The sequence below is a fragment of the Paramormyrops kingsleyae genome, chromosome 1 (assembly GCF_048594095.1).
Source record: "Paramormyrops kingsleyae isolate MSU_618 chromosome 1, PKINGS_0.4, whole genome shotgun sequence".
NCBI lineage: Eukaryota > Metazoa > Chordata > Actinopteri > Osteoglossiformes > Mormyridae > Paramormyrops > Paramormyrops kingsleyae.
The window spans coordinates 11,065,089-11,091,093 of NC_132797.1; the positions used below are offsets into that span (position 1 = coordinate 11,065,089).

At 46.3% G+C, this 26,005-nt stretch overlaps 1 protein-coding gene across 1 annotated transcript; it reads left to right on the forward strand.

Moving 5' to 3' along the window:
• Positions 1-5,787: 5,787 nt before the first annotated feature.
• On the forward strand, positions 5,788-13,331 carry LOC140578630 (uncharacterized). Its single transcript, XM_072700244.1, has 7 exons — positions 5,788-5,863; positions 7,159-7,304; positions 8,282-8,413; positions 10,195-10,216; positions 10,407-10,454; positions 10,843-10,900; positions 11,347-13,331. Exons 1-7 carry the CDS (start codon positions 5,818-5,820, stop codon positions 11,639-11,641), a joined length of 747 nt encoding a protein of 248 aa, XP_072556345.1. The 5' UTR covers positions 5,788-5,817; the 3' UTR covers positions 11,642-13,331.
• Positions 13,332-26,005: the final 12,674 nt, after the last annotated feature.

Genomic DNA, 26,005 nt, shown 5'->3' on the forward strand with positions numbered 1-26,005 from the left:
GTGTATGTATATGTGTTTATATATAATGCACACAAATATTTAAATATAATATAGATATTTATTTGTATATTTATATGTATGTATGTGTATGTTATATAAATATATATTTTCTTATTTAATACAAATAAGAAATGTTTTGTAATGTAAACGTCGATTAAACGTTGTATAGACGTTGAGGTCTGACTGGACTGATTTTGGACGTTTTTTGAACCGTTTATATTCTGATGTGCATTTCACAATAAGGACGTTTATATTCAGGCTAATAAGTACACTGACATAACGCAGGAACACATCTTAAAAACATCCAGACGACGATGAGACGTCCAGAAAAGACGCCGAATACACGGCAAGTTTACGTCAAAGACGTCCGTTCAACTTTCATTTCGGAACTATTTTTCAACCATGACGGGACGTGTCGGAGGGACGTCATTTCAACGGTCATCAAACGTCCAAATGTTTGCTGGGTTCCAATGTGAATGGGAACTGAATGATCCAAATCATATGCAATTGTAGTCCTCTCCACTGCTGCTACAATATTGCACACCTATTCAACATATCTGTACATATTTTATTATTGATTGTAGTTTTCCTTCTTCTGACTGCTGATACATTTTGCATATATTATATTCATTGTAAATATTACTGAATAGTTTTCCTCCGCTAGACATTAATGGTGTGTGATACTACAAGATTTGGTATCGATTCGATACCAAGTAAATACAGGGCAAGTATCGCCGATATCGATACTTTTTAATAATTAAGGTGGATGCATCATCAAATTGCTAAAGCTGAATTAATTTTCATTATCTTTAAGTGTTTTTGTGATTTTCTTATTAATTAGTTAAAACCGAGGACAGAATTTGGGCAAAATAAATACTTAAAAAATAAAAATAAAATAAATACTTTTAATAAAGTAAATAAATACTTTATTAAAAAACACAAGTAACACAAAATGTCTTTTTCTTAAATAAAGTGCACAAAATAAGAGAACCGTGTCACGCCCTGCTCCGTCCGCTCCCGATGTGTGCCACGCCCCCTCATTATCCACGTGTGCTTCCCCGATCGTGCCCAGCTGTTCCTTGTTATTGTGGCTTGTCTTCTGTATTTAGTCCGCGTCTGAGTACGTTACCCCAGATCCGTCATTAATGTTAGTTGGTGTTTTGGTCCTGTCCTCCGTGAATAAACCCCGTTTACCTGCATTCACGGATTGCCTCGCCTGTTTCCTGGCTCGCTCGCTCACCCATCGTGACAGAATGACGGATCTCTCCAACGCACCTCCGCAGTTCGATGAACAACGCATCGACCTGCTCCAGGAGGTGCTCTATTGGCTTCACCAGCCGGAGGTCCGGGAGGACTCCGGCTTACTGAAGTTAGCCAATAATAGCGGGACCCTCCTGGAGGAAATCACCCCGCTCTCAGCAGAGCGCATACAAGCGGAGGTTCTCCGGCAGCTTGTCGACAGGGTTACGGAGAAGCGGCTTCAACCGCTCGCCCTCTCCGAGGTTACCCCGCCGCAAGCGACATGCCCCAGCCGCAAGAAAAAGAAGAAGCGGAAGGGGAAAGGAGAAGCAGCCGCCCCGACGCTCTTCTTGGGGGCCTGCTCCTTACTCCCCGCCTGGGATGACACCGCCGCTGCACCGCCTGCAGCAACTGCGGCTGCTGACGCCGCAATGCCCGCGGCCCCGCCTGCTGAAGCTGCGGCCGATCTGTCCGCGGCTGCACTGCCTGCTGAAGCTGCCGCCGCTCTGCCCGCGGCTGCGCTGCCTGCTGAAGCTGCCGCCGCTCTGCCCGCGGCTGCGCTGCCTGCTGAAGCTGCCGCCGCTCTGCCCGCGGCTGCGCTGCCTGCTGAAGCTGCCGCCGCTCTCCCCGCGTCTGCGCTGCCTGCTGAAGCTGCCGCCGCTCTCCCCGCGTCTGCGCTGCCTGCTGAAGCTGCCGCCGCTCTGCCCGCGGCTGCGCTGCCTGCTGAAGCTGCCGCCGCTCTCCCCGCGTCTGCGCTGCCTGCTGAAGCTGCCGCCGCTCTCCCCGCGTCTGCGCTGCCTGCTGAAGCTGCCGCCGCTCTGCCCGCGTCTGCGCTGCCTGCTGAAGCTGCCGCCGCTCTGCCCGCGGCTGCGCTGCCTGCTGAAGCTGCCGCCGCTCTGCCCGCGGCTGCGCTGCCTGCTGAAGCTGCCGCCGCTCTGCCCGCGGCTACGCTGCCTGCAGCTGCCGCCGCTCTACCCGCGGCTGCGCTGTCTGCAGCTGCCGCCTCTATGCCCGCGGCACCGCTTGCTGCAGCTGCCGCCTCCCTGCCGGCACCTGAATTGCCTGTCCTGCTTGCTGCAGCTACTGCCGTTTTGCCAGCGGCTACGCCTGACCCGCCTGTCCTGCCTGACCCGCCTGTCCTGCCTGTGGTCCCTGCAGCTGATGGCATGCCCAAAGCGCCCTCCGGGGCGCCCCCTGCTGACCGCACGCCCGAAGAGCCCGCTCTGCCAGCGGCACCGCCTGCAGCTCCGGCCGTCGCCGCTCTGCCCGAGGTACTCGCTGGGGCGGCCCCTGCCGGTCGCTCGCCCTGCTCGCCTGACCTGCCCGTCCTGCCCTGCTCGCCTGACCTGCCCGTCCTGCCCTGCTCGCCTGACCTGCCCGTCCTGCTCTGCTCGCCTGACCTGCCCGTCCTGCCCTGCTCACCAGCAGCCACGCCCGCGGCTCCCCCTGCTGGCCACGTGATGGCGGCGCCCGCTGCGGCGCCCCCTGCTGGCCGCGTGATGGCGGCGCCCGCTGCGGCGGCCCTGGCTGGCCACTTGCCTGAACTACCTGTCTCGCCTGTCCTGCCGGCGCCTGAGCTGCCTGAGGTGGCCGCGGTGGCGCCCCCTGCTGGTCGCGTGCTGGCGGCGCCCGCCGAGGCGCCCCCTGCTGACCGTATGCTCGAGGCGCCTGCAGTGGCCCCTGCTCTGCCGGCGGTGCCCCCTGCTGGCCACTCGCCCGTCTCGCCCGTCCCGCCCGTCCCACCTGTCTCGCCCGTCTCGCCTGACCTGCCCGTCTCGCCTGTCTTGCCTCCGGCTGCATCGCCGGCTGCTGCCGCTGCTCTGCCCGCGGCAGCCCCTGTTGGCAGCTCGCCGGTCCAGCCCTGCTTGCCTGTCCAGCCCTGCTCGCCTGCGGCTCCGCCGGCTGCAACGGCCGCGCCCGGGGTCCCGCCTGAGACTCAGACTCCTGTCCCCGTGGGGGACCTTGAGTGGGACCCCTCGGGGATCCAATTGCTGGGTTCCCCCGACCCAGGTGGGCACCGGTCTCCTACACCGGTGCCCCTGAGAGGAGAAGCCCGACAGGCCCGCCTGTCTGTGTCCAGCAAAGGGAGGGGACACAAACGTCGGGTCCGGGTCCCGCCCTCCCTGCCCCCTGGCTCGCCCTTGCGCCCCCTGGCCGTGGCTCGGTGGCTGCCTGCGGGTCCTGCGGCTCCGGCTCGGCTGTCGCCTCCGGGTCCCCCTCCGGTGCCTCGTCGCCCGCCTGCGGTCCCTCCGTCGGCGCCTCGTCGCCCGCCTCCGGGCCCCCCCGCTTCGGCTGGGCGTCGGACGGCGCCTTCCCTGGCTCCGGCTGCGCCTCCGCCTGCTGCGGCTTCCCCCTTCTGCCTGCCTGCGCCGGTGTTCCCTCCTGCTCCCTCCTCGTTTCCTTTGTCGGTCCCTCCGTCTGTCTCCTTGTCCCCTGTGTGGTCCCCTCCTGCTCCGGCCTCCCTTCCGCCTGTGGCCCCTGCGGCTGCCTTCCCTCGCCCGCCTGGGTTCCCTCGTGCTCGCCCTGCTCTTCCTCCTCCCTTTGTTCTGTCTCCTCCGTCCCCTTCTGGTCCCTTTGTCCCTCCTGTCTTTGCTCCTCATCCCTCGGTGTCTTCGGTGTTCACTCCTTGCCCTGTTGTTCCTCCGTTTTCTGTTCCCTCTGTGTCTGTTTTCTCTGTCTGCTTGTCCGCGTTCCCTGTCCTCTGTCAGGTCTTGTCCTTTTTCTGGTCCTTGTTCCTGTTCTGTGTCTCTGTCCTGTTTCCGGTGTCTCGTTGATGTTGTTGCTTTTTGTCTTTCAGGTCCTGTTCCCTCGTCCCGTCCGTCGCCTCCTCTTAGGCGCGCCCGGAGTGCGCACCTTTGGGGGGGGGTCCTGTCACGCCCTGCTCCGTCCGCTCCCGATGTGTGCCACGCCCCCTCATTATCCACGTGTGCTTCCCCGATCGTGCCCAGCTGTTCCTTGTTATTGTGGCTTGTCTTCTGTATTTAGTCCGCGTCTGAGTACGTTACCCCAGATCCGTCATTAATGTTAGTTAGTGTTTTGGTCCTGTCCTCCGTGAATAAACCCCGTTTACCTGCATTCACGGATTGCCTCGCCTGTTTCCTGGCTCGCTCGCTCACCCATCGTGACAAACCGGCTTTGAAAAAAAATTTAAATGAAAAATAAAATTCAATAAACACAGTACAATGAAAAATTCAATAAAGTGTAAACACGCTCAAAGAAATATTTATCACATCCTCTCTCCGTTTCTGTAGCTCTGCATTTTCTTTTGAATGTTTTCTCATATGCTTGTATAAATTAGTTGTATTACCGTGATTTGACAGCCTTTTTACAAATAATACAGCTTGCCGTTGATTGATCTTCGGCTTGAAAAACCGAAGCCACACAGCACTCCTCTTTCTCTCTGCCATAATTTCTTACGCTCCGTAGTGTGTGTGTGTGTGTGTGCGCGCGTGCGCAGGTGCGCCTGTTTGCTTGCCTGGTGCCGCTGAGTCATGCGATGGTACATCAACACACAAGAGGGAGGAGGAGGAGCAAAGCCTGCAGTGTGACAGCCGGGAGCAGCAACCGAAAGCAAGTGGTGTCTTGATGGTTAGGGAAGCGCACTTGTAGTTGAAAGATTGCAGGTTCGAATCCCCGACCAGCAAGGCCCCACTGAAGTGCCCTAAGCATGGTACCGTCCCCAAGCACTGCTCCCCGGGCGCTGAGTTAGTTTCCCCCTGCTATGTCACGAAAGTCACATATGGGTTAAATGCAAAGGACACATTTCTTTGTTGCGCACTGTGTGCTGTGCTGTGGTGTGTTAACAATGACCACTGATTTTTTTTTTTTTTTTAAAAAGCGCTTCCACAGACAGCCGCAGTGCATTCAGGAGAGAAATTGAAACTAAAGTTTTGATCTTATTAAACTGGTATTGATCAATACCAACATTATTATCGATACTTGGATCGATCCGCCCACCACTACTAGACATAAATATGTTATGCAGGGTTAAATAGTGAAACTTATTTTGCCATCCAAATACATCAGTCTGTCCACGCAACCAGTCGATTTTTTTTCCTTTATCAATTCGCTACCCAGTCAGTTACTTTTTTGACCAAGTTTGATATTTAAGCAAAATAAACATACATGGCTAGGAGCAAGTAGCAGGTTAACATTCCGGACCATGACTACAACCTGTAACGCCATGTATAAGAGGAAATGGGATTTACGACTCCTGGGTTTGTCAGAAAAAGAAGAAGAGAACACAAGACAAATTGTGATTGCAATACCTGCATCATTCCTGTGTCGGGACACGGTGGACACAGGACGTCGTCTGGGGAGGAGAAACGGCGCAGCGAACAGCAGCATATGCCACTTCTTTTCGGATGCTGAAGTATATACTGTACCGTCCCCCTCAGGGACTACAGTGGACCAATAGGGCGCGAGAAGAGAAACATGTGCATTCTCATTGGACAGCCACATCTCTCTCTCTCACCAGACAGTAGTAGTACGCTGGTCGGGCACTATTTCGGAAAGGCGGACTGAGCTGCCAGCAGTCGCTTCATTAATAATCTGTCTGTAACATACTGTGACGGTGGAATGGCAAGTTTAGTACTGATTATTTTTTTACTGCTGCAAATCTCACGTAAGTAAATTTATATACGTAAGTATTTATATTTCGATAGTGGCGTAAGAAACATGTTCTAAAACGCTTCACGTGAAACGCTAAACGTGCAGAAACAGCGACTAATAATCACCATTTTTTTTAGACGTATCTGATCATAAACACTTCTACCCACCAAAAATCAGAACCGAAATGCTAGTAATACTGACTTTATCTCACGTTAAGTGTTTTCATCTCCATTGACGCCCATTAGCCTATAAGGAAAAGGCTTAATGTCGAGCTACATCGAAGCAGTTCTTTCGACAATACCTTTCTACCTTTTTAGCACTTTATCTGGGTTTCGGCAGGGGAAAATTAACGAAATAAAACGGTGTGCGGAAGGGGGGGGGGCATGCTTCACGGGAATAAGACGAGGTGGAGGCTGAAGTCGGCTGGTTGCTGGAGTCTTGCAATATGAATATGTCTTGCAAAGTTGCAAAGCTGCCAGTAGGTGTCCGTTTTCGCTAATTTTAACGAAGTGCAGACAGTAGTTCGTGAGGAATTGTCCATTGTCCATTGTTAAAGAAATGCATTGAGACCCGTAGAGAATGGAGTGGCATACCAAATTTTGGAGGTAATTATGTAAAAATGCGAAAGTAAAAATTCACCAAAATAAGCCTTGTAACACTCTGTTATACTTACTGTAACACGGCAATGACAGATTTTTGGGACGTTTTGAAATGAAACAGGAGTGGCCTTCAGAAACTGATATAAAAATACGTAAGTAAATTTATATACTCCTAAACATGGCATCAGTGCATACACTACATCAAGACATTGATGTCATGATGTAGTGTATGCACTGATGCCATGTTTAGGAGTTCATTATTTTACAATGCTGCAGTACATTATTATATAAATCAGCATTTTGGCACTATGTTAAACTCACTCTCATCTACTAATGTCAGATTATCTAGACGTTTTGAGATAAAAGAAGTGGAATGTCCTGAAATGAGTTGAGGCCATGCATTCAGTAATTTCTAAGTCAATATTGTTTTAAAACGATGTATACTTGTTTAAAATTGCACATCATTAGCATTCAATTACTTAAATGGCCGCTATATTTTCTAAGATAATGTATTCGAGAACGGTACTTTAACAATTCCTCACGAACTACTGTCTGCACTTCGTCAAAACGAATGAAAACTGCCACCTACTGGCGGCACAGCCCTACTTCACAAGACATTTAAGGTGGAACCGAAATCCCGAATAAGTAGCTGGTGAATGAGGAGCCAACCTCAGCCTCGTGTGGATTTTAAACAACTGGTCTTTTGCAGGTTTTTCTGATAGTATGCACCATGTGTATACTATGAACATGAACTGCTCATCACTGAGAGATGGGAACAGGTATCGCATCCAAACAGAAGCCACAGTGGGGATGAACATCACCTTGTGTGATCAAGAATGGAGCAGCGAAGAGCAGGTGAGGGTCTGAGCTCCTTCAGTCCAGCAATGAAACCACGGTTGCTCATTTGTTTGCTCACGCTTCAAGGCTTGGATCAATGTATACTATTCGCCTTAGTCTTGTTGAAAATAATAGTGATAATTGCAATTTTTATTAGTTATTTATTCGAAATTATCTTCCTCTGAATGACTGTCCCCAATGAACAACGTGCTACAGCGATGGTACTTCAGCGATCGTTCAGGAAGGACATGACACCAATACGGCAAAAATCGCACCACAAAAGGAAGGAAGACAAAGAAGCAGTTGTTGACAGTCAGATGCGGTCTAACACCACAAATGTCCGACGAGATTAAACTCTAAGAAGCATCAGGGGTGCAAGAGACATTTTTGAAGTTGGGGGGCAAACATTTAGCAAAGGGTGTCATCTTTTCAGCTTCAGTTTGCCAGCCACCCAACCAGGTAGCTAGACTTGTTTACAGCTGAGCCCGCTGAGTTGGATGGGTGACTTCGACAGGGAAATTTAATGGCTGCTAAATGACAATTTAAATGATTAAGCCAGTTCCACATAATATTTAAATAGCCTCCAAATATCATACCCATCATGGACTACAGTAGTTAGCAAATTTTTCGTTCAATATACGCATCGACGATGTAGTTTGACTACAGGGCAGGAATACTATTTAAGTATTCCCACCATAATGAGATTCTATACATAAAAATGCGATATATAAAAGCATATCACGAGGCCATATAGGTCTAATATGCTTGATATCAGAGACTCATGAATATTTCGCATACATGTGAAAGTCAAATATAAGTGTGTATGTGAAATTAAAAATAAGTTATCTTCTCAAATAAGTGCATTTCGATAAAGCAAATTGTTGCGGGTTCAAATCCGGATGCCAACAAACTGTAACCTTTCTTTTGACTGTAGCTGTGGGCCTTTAAAGTTGGTCTGTGTGGAAAGAACTGAGAATTGGAAAAACTCTTTTCAGAATGAGTCTCGTGCAGTGGCGTACTACCCGAAGCAGGACAGCGACGTCGGTCTTCCTGTTCTCGACCTCACAGCGCAAGAGATATGGCTGGAGAAGTGCGTCAACCTTACGCTGACACTGCACTGCGACCAGGTTTGACTGAAACTAAAATGTTATTATTAACGTCATTTTAAGTTATAAGTTATTCATGCTTCACGATGTTTGAAGTGAACAAGTTGGGTTAGAAATGATCACATTCTCTTTAGGAAAATGACCCGTGTGTTGGGAGATATATATATATTCATCCATCCATTATCCAACCTGCTTATCCTTCTGGGTCGTGGGGGGTGATAGAAATGGCTACATTATTTGGTGTGAAATGGGGAAATAGGCCCATATTTTCAGACTAATTGTAATTAGTAATTTTGCACTTTCGAACTATCAAAGATCTTGCCTGTGCATAACAAACACAACAACGACAACAATATACTACTGCTTCTAGTGGGCCTATTATTATTATTATTATTATTATTATTATTATTATTATTGTTGTTGTTGTTAACATTGGACAGATGATGAGCCAAGTACAACAGACAAAGAGAGAGGACCAGACCAGAAGTCTGAAATAAGTCTGAAAATATGGGCCTATTTCCCCATTTCACACCAAATAATGTAGCCATTTCTATCACAATGTCTCTGTCTCACCGGCTGGTTTGCTTGCTTGCAACCAACTGCAAGGATGTGCTGCCCTTTGCTGCCTCCCTGAGCTGCCTCTCTCTCTCTCTCCCCAAAATCCTCCTCTTTTCGGAAGGCATTCTAGCTTAGTGTAGCATGCAAACACCCAAAACAGCGATAGCATTTAGGCATTTTACAATTTTGAATAAAACAATGAATGTAATGCATATTACATCGAAAATGATTACTTCCATCATTTATGCTTCTTGTTAAAACAAATGTTGGAGAATAACCATCAGCAGATGCGTACTTTTCCTACCAAAACATTTAGCATGTGATAACCTAACATGCTGGTTCATTACGTGGGAAACTGAGGCCGGACTTATGAAGATTTTAATTCATTTCATAAACAAATGATGATAGTTCGTTGTTAATCATTTCTACAACATCAGTGTGTAATGGGCAGCTGCAAAATGCAGGCTCTGGCTGTAGTGCCGTGGATTCGTGCGACGCAGCTAAAAGGGAAACAGACCGGCTGAGCTTTCAGAAGCTACGTCCACTCGCTTTGCTATAAGTTTATCAAGTGGAAGTGAATAGCTTGATGGCAAAGTAACTAGTCTCAGAATGAGTCTGTAACGTTAATGGTACTGACGTTCTCTCTACCTTACATGAAGCATTTCGGGTGGCGTTTTTTAAAAATGCGCGCAGTTTGCAGCCGTTCAGTAGGTGCGCACTGCAGGCCGTTCAGGGTGCTGAGCATGACTCTCTGCTACAGTTGCGCTTGTTTAGGATTTTCCTGGACCTCCCCGGATTTTCATCATCTGTCCTGGTAAAAAACGAATTTCATTCCGTGACAGAATATATGCGTTAATAATACTCTCACATTCAGTCAGAGCTTTTGCCAATTAATAGAAAGCGACCAATGAAACACGGTCAAAGAATGTAAACTGTGTCTATTATGGAGGACAAAACGTGACATAATCATAAATAAATAATCAAAAGAAAAATAATTTATTTTTTGTATTCCACAGATTTATTGTTTAATTATTATATTTTGATATATTTATTATATATTACTGTTTTTTGGGGGGAAAAAAACAATTTTAATATCTTCGGAACTTTGGTTAAAAGGATTAAGGTGGCAACCGTACTTTATACTGAGTTATAACGTATTCAGACTCATTTTGAGTCATAGGTTTAAGGTTTTAGCAACACTGACTGAAATACCTCTCACATCTGAATCTCACTCTCTCTTTCAGGTCACCCATTTCAGAATTTTAGGTAAAACACAAGACATTTTTCATCACTAGCAAATGCACTGCCCACTGAACAATCAGCCCCGTGTTTATGGTAGTTTGAATGTATCATGTGCAATTTTTGTGCTATTCATGGCTGATTCTACAATCAATAGTATTTGCATGCTGTATCATTTCAGTTTCAAAAGTGACCACTTTTCCCTCTGTGTCTTTAGTCAACTTGGATGATGGAGAAGAAGAGAAAACAACTCGTGGATTCATCAGTGAGTAAGAGGAACTCCACCAAGGCGTCCTCAGATACAGCACTAAATGGTTCTTGTCCTGAGCCCAGTCATCTATAGCCTTGTTATGCAATTTAACACCAACTTGAATTCCTTTAGTGAGCTTGATGAACAGGCAAGTGAAATGTATGCAAACCGGGCTATGGAAACTCCATTCAATAATGACACCTGTTAAGATGATGAGATTGTTCAAGTCTTTCATATATTTGGGTTTCTATTGTAAGGTAGAATTGACCACAATGTATAACATAGACCAGTAAGGATTCTTTTGTGCCAGAATTTAGACAAACGGGAGACCTGTGTTTTTCTGCAGATGGTTCTGTATGATTCTGATGAGTTGTCTGTTAATCTCGTGATCTTTCTCCTACAGCTGCTGGGTTAATAGGAGTGTTTACAGTGCTCCTCCTGGTTCTGGCAGTAGGATGCCGGTATGTTCAGCAGAGATGAATCCACTTTGTCACCTACAGCAGTAATGACCTCATTCAGGGATTCCCTGATTAGCAAAGTCAGGGGGCGAATGTCAACATGTGAACAGGCATTTTGATACTCATGCCAGTACCTGCCCATGTCTACAGAACAACGTGCTTTAGTTGTCTTTCCACTTGTTCTGCCATTGTATCCTCACGATCACTTTTGTGTTCTATCAACTTCATTCAACATTTCAAGAGTAACATTCAACTATCCGGCAATTCAGTTATCTGGCAGAACCTCAGTCCCAAAGCTGGCGGATGCGAGAACTTTTATTGTATATGGACTGCGGTTCTTAACACTTTTTATGTGCCGTAAGATTCGGGAGTAGACACAGTAGTACTTGACTTTATGATAATGTTGATCACCATTGAAGTTTGCATTGTGATTCCGCTTTAACTTGCAGGCATCATGTGATGCATCTCTGTGGGTACGAGTCTGTCATCGGGCACCAGGGCGATCAGCTGCAGGGAGGCGCTGAGGCTGGTGATAGCATCCTGCAGCAGGACAACGACCCCCACCTCGTGCCCCAAATCCCAGGCCAGGTGGCCAACGCTCAGGGTCAGGTGACTCAGCAGCTGCTCCAGCTCAGCCAGCACCTGCCAGACGGCGACCATCATGGGCTTCAGGTTGGTGGTGAAGGTCACCATCTTGAGCAACCCGTTGCAGCCGTCCTCCAGGACCAAGAGACGTGCTGTTAGCTCACAGTCGGCCTCCTCCAGCTCAGCCGTTCCCTGCCAAATCTTCTCCGCTTCTTAGCTGTTCTGCTCCAATGAGCCCAAGGAGCTGACAAAAAATCCTTCCACTTAGTTTTGCTTTTATGTAGCTCCCACCATCAAGTGCTTTGTATAATTTTCATGTGAGAGTGTTATGACCCTACAGCCAGATTTAACTGGGTGTGCATTTCCTGGCAAATGCATGGAAAAATATATCCATACACCCCCTTCCTCATTCCATTTGCACTGACCCAGGATAATGCCCGCCTAGCCAGCTTCCACCGAGAGCAGCCGCCTCCGTTGGAGGCTTACTTTTATCGGCCGGAGCGTCTGGGGCACAGCGGAATACACGCCGAGAGAGACGCTATTCCCCGGATCCCCAAGGCCCTTAAAGGGACAGCGCCTGCACACCCGGCGCCGATCCTGGCGCCTATCTCGGACCTGCCTGCTCCGGACTTGCCAGCAGCGCCTGCTGCTCCTGCCGCCGCACTGCCCGCGGCAACGCCTGTCCAGCCTAACCAGCCTGTCCTGCCTGCGGTCCCTGCAGCTGATGCCGCTCTGCTCAAGGCACCACCTGCTGCTGCTGCTGCTGCTGCTATGACCGCGGCTCCGCTTGCTGCAGCTGCCGTCGCCGCTCTATCCGAGGTGCCTGCCGAGGCGCCCCCTGCTGGCCGCATGCCCGGGGTGCCTGCCGAGGCGCCCCCTGCTGGCCGCACGCCCGCGGCTCTGCCTGAGGCCACCGCTCTGCCCGCGGCCCTGCCTGAAGCCGCCTCTCTGCCCGTCCAGCCCTGCTCGTTGGTCCAGCCTGCTCTGGACCCGCCTGCTCCTGACCCGCCTGTTCCCGTCCTGCCCGCAGCACCGCCTGCTGCAGCTGCCGCCGCTCTTCACGAGGCGCCCGCTGAGGCGCCCCCTGCTGGCCATATGTTAGCGGCGCTTGCTGAGGTGCCCCCTGCTGGCCACGTGTCGGCGGCACTTGCTGAGGCGCCCGCCGAGGTGCTCGCTGAGGCTACGATACACTACGATTCTGCGGCGTGCCCAAATCTACCCAGAATTCATCTGTACAATTATCAAGACTGTTACAGAAATTGGCCGAGATGGAATTCGCAAAGTATTTCACAAAGGAAACTGATAGATCATACAAGTGTAATATTCTTATCAAAGGTATAGATGACAATAATGTAGAGCAAGAATAACAAGGTGGTGAAACTGTTTCAGTGAGTAAAGATTCACTTTGGAATCATTTTCCTCAGAAACACGAGAGTGTTTTATGCGAAAAGACGGAAGCCAGAGCAAAACGTGAGCAAGTTTTATATGGTTGTTGTATATTAAGTCTATAAATTAAAGCAGTGATTCCCAACCGGGGGTACGCGTACCCCTAGTGGTACGCGAGCACATTACAGGGGGTACGTGGAAAAAATTTTAATATTTAATTTCCCTGATGATGGGTAAATATTATCAGCCATTCCATTAGCTGTGCCCTGGTATAGAAAGAAAATCTGTCTGGGATGTGTTGCTTAATGTACTTTTTTTTAAATTTAGTATTTATTTTCAGATTTATCATTCACTTTCGTGGCAACATATATATTTATGTTAAATTTAAACTGAAAAGAATAAAATGCCCAATAATTAAATGTTCAAGTTATGGAGATTTAATAAAATGTTTTAAATTTGATAATCAGTTGTACGTTCTACTTTTATTGAATCATCAACACATTTGACAAAGGGGGTACTTGTGGTATGAGAAAATCTCTCAGGGGGTACACAATTCAAAAAAGGTTGGGAAACACTGAATTAAAGCATAAAAGCCTATATTGGTAAATATTGGTAATCAAATAAATTCGTTTTCCAATCCTGTCCTGGTTATTAGAGAAAACAAGACCAAAAAGGGCTTCTCCCCTGATAGGGGTATTAATAAACTGAGTAAAAAAACAATCCTGTACTAATTCCACCATCTCAAGTTCATTTACAGAAGAGCCAGAGACTGTCCCACTGTATCCCAGGTAAATTGAAATCATAACCACCACATCATTTTTATTACTCATAATCCTGATATCATCATATAACATACTGCTTTCCTCTACAGCTACATTAGGTGCTCTATAACAAACCCCGACAATTAGGCCATTTGAGTCTTTAGCATCCAGTTTTATCCATACAGCTTCTGTACTTTTATTTTTATCAGTGAGCTTCCTTGCCTGCAAGTTTTCTTTTGCGTATACTGCAACACCACCTCCGCAACTGATCACCAAAGACCGCGAGCATCATCCTCGTGAAGCTAGCTGGACTGTTACACAAGCCCTGAGGAAGCCTATTATATTCATGTAACCCTAATGGTGATGAAAAGGCTGTATATTTCTTGTCATCCTCATGTAATGGCACATTACATCTTGGGGGGGTACAGCCAGACGTGAGATCCATGGTGGAGAAAAATACATTTCCGCCTAGGGCTGCAAGGACATCAGCCTGGTGTGGGAGCGGGTGTGCATCTTTCACAGTGCGGGCATTAAGCCACCTAAAGTCAGTACATATCCGTTTTTCTTCCACAGCAGCTCCAATGGAGAAGCATACTCACTACTAGACTTCCTAATAATTTCCTTCTCCTCCATCTCATCCAAAGTCTCTTTCAACTTCTGGTAGTGTGCTGGGGATAACCTGCAATATGGCAACCTGAAGGGACGATCATCCGTCAACCTAATCCTGTGACAAAACCCACGCGCCTCACCACAGTCAAGATGGTGACGAGAAAAGATAGACTCATACTCTTTTATCAGGTCAACTAACTTACCCTTCCAATACGGTGAGACCTGACAACTGTCAAAGGGAATAGCACCTAATCCAAGGTTCTGGATTGCCTACATCATCGCCAGAATCACTCTTAACAGATAAACTGCCATGAGAATTGCTCACACTCACTTTAGCCCCCTGCTGTGAAAGTCCTGATCAAAATCCTCCAGCACAACGCATGGATATACACTCACCTAAAGGATTATTAGGAACACCATACTAATATGGTGTTTGACCCCCTTTCGCCTTCAGAACTGCCTTAATTCTACGTGGCATTGATTCAACAAGGTGCTGAAAGCATTCTTTAGAAATGTTGGCCAATATTGATAGGATAGCATCTTGCAGTTGATGGAGATTTGTGGGATGCACATCCAGGGCACGAAGCTCCCGTTCCACCACATCCCAAAGATGCTCTATTGGGTTGAGATCTGGTGACTGTGGGGGCCATTTTAGTACAGTGAACTCATTGTCATGTTCAAGAAACCAATTTGAAATGATTCGAGCTTTGTGACATGGTGCATTATCCTGCTGGAAGTAGCCATCAGAGGATGAGTACATGGTGGTCATAAAGGGATGGACATGGTCAGAAACAATGCTCAGGTAGGCCGTGGCATTTAAACGATGCCCAATTGGCACTAAGGGGCCTAAAGTGTGCCAAGAAAACATCGCCCACACCATTACACCACCACCACCAGCCTGCACAGTGGTAACAAGGCATGATGGATCCATGTTCTCATTCTGTTTACGCCAAATTCTGACTCTACCATTTGAATGTCTCAACAGAAATCGAGACTCATCAGACCAGGCAACATTTTTCCAGTCTTCAACTATCTAATTTTGGTGAGCTCGTGCAAATTGTAGCCTCTTTTTCCTATTTGTAGTGGAGATGAGTGATACCCGGTGGGGTCTTCTGCTGTTGTAGCCCATCCGCCTCAAGGTTGTGCGTGTTGTGGCTTCACAAATGCTTTGCTGCATACCTCAGTTGTAACGAGTGGTTATTTCAGTCAAAGTTGCTCTTCTATCAGCTTGAATCAGTCGGCCCATTCTCCTCTGACCTCTAGCATCAACAAGGCATTTTCGCCCACAGGACTGCCGCATACTGGATGTTTTTCCCTTTGCACACCATTCTTTGTAAACCCTAGAAATGGTTTCCGGCCCGTCTGGCACCAACAACCATGCCACACTCAAAATTGCTTAAATCACCTTTCTTTCCCATTCTGACATTCAGTTTGGAATTCAGGAGATTGTCTTGACCAGGATCACACCCCTAAATGCATTGAAGCAACTGCCATGTGATTGGTTGATTAGATAATTGCATTAATGAGAAATTGAACAGGTGTTCCTAATAATCCTTTAGGTCAGTGGTTCTCAACCGGTGGGGCGCGGACACTCTCGCGGGGGGGCGCAAGTAGGCTACAGGATGGGAGGAAAAAAAACTGAAAAAAAAATTGCAAATTTGTGATTTGTTTGGATTCATCGGATCTATTTTCGCTGCTAAAATAGACCAAAACGGTCACTATTTCATCAAAAATGAAAGTGACTTAATATTATTAACTTGTTTGTTGAACTGTTATATGAAATCAGTGTCACATTTTCAATCGTGAGGTGATGGTAAATTAAGTGATGGTCAATTGTCAGCTCTCTTGGTCGTCAGGTCGTGTGATGTATGTTGCTGAACTGTATTCAAATGTTATAAATATAAAAACACCACATTTTGAAATTTAACTGCAGTATGTCAATTTAGCTTATTTGTGTGTGCTGCGCTCATAGACTTTAGAAAACGGCGCTCATTTGTTTGATTTCTCCTCGAGAAGCTGCGCAAGCCTCAAAAGTTTAAGAAGGTCCTTGCACCCTGACTGAGTCCGAAACTGTCGTATTCGTTTTTCATATTCGTCATTTGGTGGCTCTCAATTGTCAAAAACACCCCTCAAAATATTTGCTACGGATACGAAAATTGCAGAAAATCGAACCATCCGAATTAATTTTTATGACGCACGGAAGTTGCACAGGCTGCAAACGTATAAAACGTGAGGTCGTATTTAGTTTATATATATATGTGTGTGTGTGTGTGTGTGTGTGTGTGTGTATATATATATATATATATATAAAAACGAATAAACTAGTCAAAATATAGGCTACAGTTAAAGCTTTCCTTTAGTTTTTGTGAAATACACGCACGCACGCAGCCACGCACACACAATCATGTTTAAATACATTTATGTTAATAAATAAACAACAATAAATTGTTGTAACAGCAATATCTCCAAGTTTTGTTTTTCACTGTAAAAATGTAATGATTTGCCAATGCAAAGTGAGTACCGCCACCTTTCCCCACTTCAAGCACTGATTATAGCACAAACAAATCATCCTCCTGACCACTTTTTTTTTTGTCAAAAGCGACAAATCCGGTGACTTTTACTGGTGTTTTTGGAGACTTTTGTAGTGAAAACAATTTGCGACGTACTTTAAAGAGGATTTTCGCTCTTTTGCGTGGGTTCGAGATCCGTTTGTGTGCACAGCAAACAAGCTATCAATTGATATGCAGGAACAGCTTATTGAGCTGAAGAGTGACAGACTGAAGGAACTCTTTAGCTCCTGCCCTCTTTCGTCATTCTGGGCAGCATTGATGCAGGAATATCCTGAACTCTGTGACGTCGCCTTTAAGATTCTCCTTCCTTTCGCGTCGACATATTTGTGTGAGGCAGGATTCTCAAAAATGACTGCACTCAAAACTAAATACTGTACCGCAATCGTGCACAAATCGAGGATGATTTGAGGCTATGTTTATCAAACATTGAGCCAAGAATTGAGGATCTTTGCAAGGCAAAGCAGGCTCAGGTCTCACATTAACATCACCTACCTGCAAGCTTCTGTAAAAAATGCAGATGATGCCTACTATTAGGCCTAGTAATAATAACAATAATAAAGCATAAATTAATATCAGAGGTCTGGTGTCAATTCCCAATTATAGCAATAGCATAGTAATGATAATAGGCCTATACTGATGATAATAATAATAATAATAATAACAACAACAATAAAGCATGTAACCTCATTATTATATAGCAATTGCCTAGTAATGATGATAGGCCTACTACCATGGGCGACATTTGACTCTTGAGTCAGGGGGGGCAAGAAAAACATTTTAACGAGTAGGCATCAAAACAACATCCTACCATAGTGAAGGGCTAAACGTCGTCCACCAGGCGCGGCATCAAAGCGATTAACGGTCTTATCCAAATCTACGTGAATGGTCCGTTCAATGTTAAGTACTGCAATGTCCGAGAGTCTTTCCTGGCACATTGTGTTTCTCATATAAGTTTTCAGTCGGCGCAAGCAAGAAAAATTTCTTTCGCACGATGCGCTGTTCATCGGCACAGTTAAGAAGAGCTTAAAGAGATTGCCAACGTTGACAAGACTGTGGACTAGCTTTGACTCTTTGAACAGTGACAATCGTTCATCAAAACTCGCTTGTCCTGTTGACATAGCGTTGAAAAGTTTAAGTTCTGCACTCGCCATTTTGGCACTTAGCCATTTTGCCCGATCGATTGTCTAGTTTTCTCTAATTTTCATACCAACAACAAACTAACTTAAAAAATAAAGACGCAACCTATTGCTTAATTTGCTGTGTCGCCCCCTATCAACACGGAGACCTACAACACATAAAATACATATTCTGAAACAGTATTTTAACAGTGAATTCTAAAATTCCATGATCGGGATATAGGGGGGGCACATGCCCCCCCTTGCCCCCCCCTAATGTCGCCCATGCCTACTACTACTCATAATAATAATAATGTCTGCAAGCTCACATTAGAAGTCTGGTGCTACTGCCAATTATAACAATAGCCTAGTAATGATAATAGGCCTACCTACCGCTACTGATGATGATAATAATAAATAATAATAATAATAATAATAATGTGGGCCTAAAAATAATAGCCTAGGGCTATCTATCCATCTATCTATCTATCTATCTATCTATCTATCTATCTATCTATCTATGCAAGGTGGTGTTTGGGATGTGGGGGGGGGGAGGGGCACTGGGGCCCCAACTGCAATGAGCCAGCTTTGGGGGGGACCAGCTTGCAAAAGGTTGAGAACCCCTGCTTTAGGTGATCCTTTGCCCTGCACTAGCACAGACGTGTAAGATAGACTGTCACTCTGCGCATCTCTCATGGTGTTCTGCATGACTATTTGACTTTATTTCCGCACTGTCTCACACAAATATGAATACGCAGACTCAATGTCATCATCTATATTGGAGGGAAACTCAGATGCCTGTCACTGTCCTCCTCCGAATGGAGGCTGTCTAGTTTCCCTGCGACGGCCGCTGCCCCTGCACAGTCCCCACTGTGGCAGAACCAAAAGCACCCCTCGCACCCGGGAACCTGCCCTGACACTGTGCACGTGGTCCGGACTGAAACACGAAAAGCACAACCTATGCAACCTACAGTGTGACTGAGTAGAATGGTCAGCACTCTGACACATCGCATTTGAAAGTGCGTTTCACACTCTGCTTAGGGTGACTGCTGAGCAGCGTGGACGTCGCACACTAGCATGCCCAATAACCGGTCCAATGTGGTGACCACCCCCACTGTAGACTCACCAGACAGCATAACGCCCTCACAGCCTCAGTTACCGGCGTGACAGCAGAAACAGTGTGCTGCGACACATGACCCCGCTGACCCTTGCGGTTTCGTAAATACTCATCCAGACGTGCCTGAACTTCGCAGGCTGTCCACTCACTCCGAGGCTTGCTTAGAAACATCACAGAAAGGTCTCGGTCAGGACAATGCCTAATAAACATGGCAGCGACTTCTACAGTCTGCAGCCTTATCCACACTCCCCAGGGCCTGTTCCACTACCTCAGCTGCTTTATTCAACCTAATCCAATAATCAAGTAGTTGTTCATTGGCATAAGGTGTGGTAACATAAAAATCCGCAAGAGGCAGAATGTGCAACACTGTCAAAATGCTGCCTGAGGATGCAAAACACAGCATCCACATCACCAGAAATAGACACCTGGGCATTATTACGGCGCCAAATCCGAGCTACATCCCTGGCACGGCCCAGCAGTCTGTTAAGGAGCTCGTCCACAAGTTCCTTCCCAGTGTAGCTACTCTTACCCAGATACCCCCTCATTAATCCCTCCCATTCACACAGAGAGTACTTATCCGTACCATCACCTCTAAGGAACGGTGGTTCTTTCCTCCCAGACTTAAGGACAAGATTCAATTTAGAAGAGTACCACCCCCCCAAGGAATGGCCCACAAGGGTGTTGCTGATGAACTCAACTGAACGTTATTCAAAAGACTTGCAGTGACAGACTGACTAATGTTAGCACTGCTCTCACCCATCTGATCACTACTCAGTTTAACTGGGGTGTCAGACACAGTGAAATTGAACGGTGGTGCATCCTGACGCCTGGGTGTCACTGGTGCCCCTCCCCCTCCCAGCACTAAAGTACCCACTATCCATGGCCCTGCCAACATCAACCATACCAGAACTATCCAAGGTGAATGTCAGATGGCCCCTCCCAAAACTAGAGTGTCCAGGATAATCACCATGGCAATCTCGCCAACCAAAATTCAGAGTAGATAAGGTATACGAAGAGAAAAAGAAAAGATACGGGGAAAAGAAAAAAAAAATACAAATTATATACACATATATACAAGGCTCTGTCGCCTCACCCCCAAATGCACGCACGTAGAATTACAAATATGTAACTTCAGGGTCCCTGTAAAAGACACATGCATATAACAACAGATCGTGCAGACGGGAGTCACCGAAGATGGCGGCAGCACTCAGCAATAGGTCCCGGTGGAACGTCCCATCGATGCAGCAACCCCAGCGTTCGGCAACAGGTGGACAGACCAACGGGTCAAATGGCACCAGTGTAACGGAGGTCGTCTCTCTATCTCACACTTTTGTTTACTCTGCATTGTGTTGTGTGAAGGATGGACGCTACAATCGATCTCGAAAAATTCTGTTTTTACTCTGCCTCGGGACAGTCGCAAAAGAGCGCGCGAGCGCTAGCTGAACATCATACAGTGTACGACTAACATTAATTAAATACGTAAATTATGACATATCTGAAATAAAAGAAAATAAAAGAAAACGTGGGAAAATCATGCCCCCGTATGACTGTATCCCAAAGAGAAAGAGAAAAGAAAAAAAAATGCCATATATGTATGCAGATCACAGGTATCTTAAATAAGGTGGCAGAGAAATCCACCATGAGGGGGGAGAATTGAGGGAAACACACAGAACCCTGCTACATAGGCAAGAAAATAATCGTTGAAAACCTTTTCATTTGCTCTGGGCCCATAACCTGTTAGCAGAAATACATGCAACAGCGGTTATGGGGCATAAAATCTTATACAGTACTAGACCAAATCTGTAAACTTCTACGGAGGACTGACACACACACAAGGGAAACTCCTGTCTCTCTTACCTTCAAAAAAATACATATGTACAGTTGATAATTGAGAGCACATTTTTCATTTCTGCCAACAATCTTCACATATGACTTTCACAAATCTCCCTGTAATGAATATGGTGAAATTACCCAGGCTTCCATCGACAGATGGATCGGTGCAGCGTCGGCAGTAATGTCGCATGTGTTGACTTGCGGTGGGGGGGGGGATTCCCTTCCAGCATTGAAAGAACATCTACATCCTTGTCCAGAATGATCGTTGTATCTTAAGCAGCACTGTATTAATTAGAACGGGTAAATATTGTAGCGAGTTTAAGAATTGTGTTACAGAGGTTGCTGGGAGGGATATTTTCTGTGGCCATGCACCCATCCAGGGGAGAGTGTGTGGGAGGAACCAGAGGAGGCGGGAGGGCTGAGATGCTGGCGGGAGAACAGAAGAACGATCTAGAATAAGTACAGTAGAGAGGGTGTAGTGCAGGACTGTTCTACGACTGTTTCTTTTAGGAATATAAAAAGTGTGTACGGCATGGCTGTGGCCCACAACAGCCAAAAAAGTTAGTTGTCGGCCACTTGCCTCCTTATTCCCATAAAGGGAACTTTACGATATCATTCATTTGATGTCGTTTGGATAATTATTTATATAAATAGTTGATAACCGTGGCTTCAAAATATGACAGTTTTGAAGACAACATTGAGCTTAAGATTTATTAAAACACACTACTGCCTATGTGAAGAAACGATGGGAAAAAGACCTGGACATTGACATAACTGAGGACACATGGATGACCGCTTGGTTAACACAATCATCCACCACCAACTCTCTGATTTGGAGAGACTTTTGCTGGAAAAATATTATAAGATTTTTTATTACCCCAAAACAAAAAAGCAAACAAACAAATATGCAACTACAGTGCTGGAGGGAATGTGGAGAAGCTTTGGTTGATCATGCCCATGTATTCTGGCTGTGTCCTCTTATTCAAAATTTTTGGAAGGAGGTTGCAGTAATTATAGCAAAGGTGTTGGGCTTTAGGGTTGACATCACGTTCACATCTCTGTACCTGGGGAGTCTCCCCGAGGGACTAGGTGAAGATGATGAGTACCTCCTAAAGATTATGTTAGTAGCGTGTAAAAAGGCAATTACAAAGTATTGGCTTCAAAAAGATACCCCTACTCTGGGGGTCTTTATCGGTATTGTGAAACAGCTACACCTCCTTGAGCAGATGACTTATTCTTTAAGGCTTCAAAAGGAGCTAGGGGAGAGAAGGTGGGGAAAGTGGTCCATTTACATGCTGAACAGAGAGATATTACTTGATTAAATAGTATATGTTAATTTGTGACTGTTTAATGATCTTTTTTTTATATATATATATATATACATTGTGTATCTCATGACCTCAGACTGATTCCTTTATTTTCCTCTCTTCTCTTTTGTATTGTGTTGACACTTCATAAATAAAAAGTTGAAAAAAAAAAAAGATTTATTAAAACGATCCTCGACTCAAATTTGCCAAAGATACTTATTATGATCTGGAAACCTCGATGCATTTTAGTTGCTAGAGGTGGTTTACAGTGTTTACTAGTATAGTTTGCATCGGATAACTGAGCAAATGAATTTTCGTTTAGTGAGAAAAGAAAAATAAAACATGCAAGTAGATCGATATAAAAAAGAATATTTTGAGATTTATGGCCAAAATCAAGAAATGTGTTTGCGATGGGTCAAGTTATCTTGAGATCGAGAACAGATCTCGAAAACTTAATGTTTGATACTTTCACATTTTTGTGACGAGTAACAGGTCACCTAAAGTTCTGATATGCAGGGACGGATTACGGACCGGGCCAGCGGGGCCACTGCCCAGGGGCCCTTGGGGTGCAGGGGGCCCATGGGGCCCCTAGCCCAAAACAATTTGCAACGCTTATCAACAATGTATTTTCATTTGTCTATTTTAGAGGGCCTACATTCTTTGATCCTCTGCCTACAAGGGCCCCTGACCCTATAGGGCCTCTGATGGAAACATGGAGGGAGGGCGTTTGGCTGCCAAGGGCCCTTGAATTGTGGTGGTTGTTGTGGTGGTGGTGGTGGGGGAGCCCTCGTGAACGTTTTGCCCAGGGGCCCACACAACCCATAATCCGTCCCTGCTGATATGATCACATATACTATTAACCACGTAATGCATGTTTATTTTTTTCAGTTGCCTAACAAAGGAGCTAGCCTACCGGAGCTCAGTCCTCTTCATTGGCTAACCTATTTCACGCCAGACTAGCTTGCTTCTTGTTAAGCTTAATGGAAGGCTATTGCCTAAGTCAGGCAGGCTGTATGGAGATGTTTAAATAGCGGTTTAGTTTCACAACAGTGACAAACAGGCTTGTGCGGTTTCACAGAAGTACACACATTCACTTGTTGGGGTTTACCCCACGCTACTAACTGAGAATTGATACTCTGGATCAAGTATAAATACTAAAATATAAAATTAGAAAAAGAAATTTAAGAAAATCTGCACTTTAAAAAAAAAAAGCAATATGAAAAAATTTACTGTGTGCTGAAGGCTTTTCCATCAAGAATACAATAAAGAAATACCCAATACGTGATTCATGGATTAAGCGTTCTTAAGTGTGCTTATTAGATGCTCAGTGTTTCTGGTTGGCTTACCACACCCCTCAGTTTTACCATACTCCTCACATTTAGTGCACCAGACACATCATTTCCATGTTATGTTGTGCGTTCAGCTGGACTCCGTGGAAGACGACCTTCTAGGAATTCAACCTTCCAGGTCTCAGTCAGGCGAGGTGGAGTAGGAGATCTCCAGCCTGGGGTGACGAGGGCTCATGTCGCAATCAGCGTCTGTCTCATTGACGCGTGCTTCCAGAACATGGTGGAAGCCCGTCAGGATGGAGTGTAAGGCACTGTGGTGGACTTTGGCACCCTGAAGACGGAGACGTTGCCCTGCCCTGCCCAGGCAGCGGAGCGCATGAACAAGGCGGATGCCCGGCTGTGGGCCTTAAAGAAGAGGCTGGAGGAGCTGGAGGAGAGCAGGCAGAGAAGGATGTCCTGCGAGCCTGGGAGCGAGCGGAGTGGAACACGCATGGGATGGAGGATCATCTGGAGGAGCTGCATGGCGTCATAGTGTGACACAGAGATCAGGGGGAGCTTGGAGGAGCTTGGAGGAGCTTGCATCCCCCATGTACTGTTGTACTGTTGGTGGGAGGGGCAGCTGCCCGCTGTGGAGAAGCTTTGCATCTTATCAAACACCTGTCAACCGACATAAGCAGCATCCAGCAGAGGATGCAAGAGCTCATCCTGCAGGTCCTGCAGACGGGAGACTGTGTTTCATAATGATCAATATTTATTTGCTCTTATGGCCGCACTTGTTTTGCCGTTTGCAGAACTTCAAGTTCATATGGACCTGAAGTTGAGGGTTATTCAAAGTTCTCACAAACTCACAAACCCACAGCATGACTCACCTGTAATGGGCAGGGGGGATTTCAGAAGTGAAACCACAAAAGAAAAAACTTTGATTGACTTTTTTTTGTTTTCTTCCTGTCATGGTGCACGCCATTGTGCAGGAAGATGGGCAGGCTAGGGCTGCTTCCTGTGTGTGTAGCACAAGCATGAATACCACCTATTCTCATCCTGTTCTCAGAAACAGTTAATTTCACAGAAAAAAAATCAGCTTAACAAGCATTAGAATGCAATATATTTTACACAATATTGCTGTGTTCAGCATCTTGTGTTCAGTTTGTTAGAAACAAGTCAGTCTGGAGCAAAACAAACAAATCCATCCTATTTAAAGCCTGATTTAAAGACTAGCAAGGGGAAACAGTCAAGGAAACAGGCTATTTTACTGTAGCAAACAGAACACTGCACACATAAAGGTATAATTGGTTATGAATAATATTAACATTTATTTAGAAGATGATTTTGGGCAAACTGGCTTACAAGCAAAGGGCCTTGCGAAAGGGCCCAAGAGTACTATCACTGACCACAGGATGTGAACCAGCAACCTTCTGGTGACAGGCACAGGGCCACACACCACACAGCATAGTGATGTTCTGTATGTTTTTAGGTGTCTTGGGCTGCATCACGGCTGTGGCATGATGTCACAGTGTGTCTGTTTGATCCTGTGCAGTTTGAGAGCCTCTGGGATGTGCTGGGGAGGCTGGAGGGCTGGAGGGCCGGAGGGCGCAGGTTCAGGTGGGGAAGCTGGAGGTGGATGTGGAGGGCAGCATTGGTGCGGTTGCATGAGAGGTGGATGTGGAGGGCAGCATTGGTGCGGTTGCACGAGAGGTGGATGTTGGCAAGTGGATTCGCAACCTGCTAGCAGGAAGCATTTAGCGGGCGTCAGCCCTTAAGGCTCATCAGAGCATTACAGCCAGGAGGCGGAGAAGGTACGGTGGGGTGCAACCGAGCTGGAGGAGGCTGACTGTTAGCTAGCAGTGCACCTCTGGGTCCTGGAGGATGGCTGCTCCTGGATGCTCAAGACGGTGACCTTCACCTCCATCCTGAAGCCCAAGATGGCCGCCATCCACTAGCTGCTGACTGTGCTGGAGCAGCTGCTGAGTGACCTGACCCTGCGCGTTGGCCACCTGACCTGGGATTTGGGGCACAAGGTGGAGGACGTTGATCTGCTGCAGGATGCTATCACCAGCCTCAGCGCCTCCCAGCAGCTGATCGCGCTGGTGCCCGATGACAGACTCGTCCCCACAGAGACGCATCACACGATGCCTGCAAGTTAAAGCGGAATCACAATGCAAACTTCAACGGTGATCAACATTATCATAAAGTCAAGTACTACTAGCACTGAAGTCCATGTACAATAAAAGTTCTTGTATCCAGGGAGCGTTGGGACTGAGGTAATGAAATGAAATGTCTTGATTCTTGAAATGTCTTGTTGAAAATTCTTGAAGCTGGATATTTGATGGAACACAAAAGAGATCATGAGGATACAATGGCAGAACAAGTGGAAAGACGACTAAAGCACGCCGTTCTGTAAGCATGCACAGGAATTTGCAGTTATTGAAGTGTTATTTTTAATCTTCATACTGAAGTTTTAGAATTGTTACTTGAATGCAGATATAACAGCTTTTACTATATCCTCTAATTAATATTAATAGAAAAATCTAATTTATTT

What these genes read in the sequence shown, in the direction of transcription:
- LOC140578630 (XM_072700244.1), top strand. Translation starts at nt 5,818, where the DNA reads ATGGCAAGTTTAGTACTGATTATTTTTTTACTGCTGCAAATCTCAC. An exon ending in TTTACTGCTGCAAATCTCAC is followed by an intron (nt 5,864 to 7,158) that starts GTAAGTAAATTT and finishes GGTCTTTTGCAG; the next exon opens with GTTTTTCTGATAGTATGCAC. An exon ending in CACCCATTTCAGAATTTTAG is followed by an intron (nt 10,217 to 10,406) that starts GTAAAACACAAG and finishes CTGTGTCTTTAG; the next exon opens with TCAACTTGGATGATGGAGAA.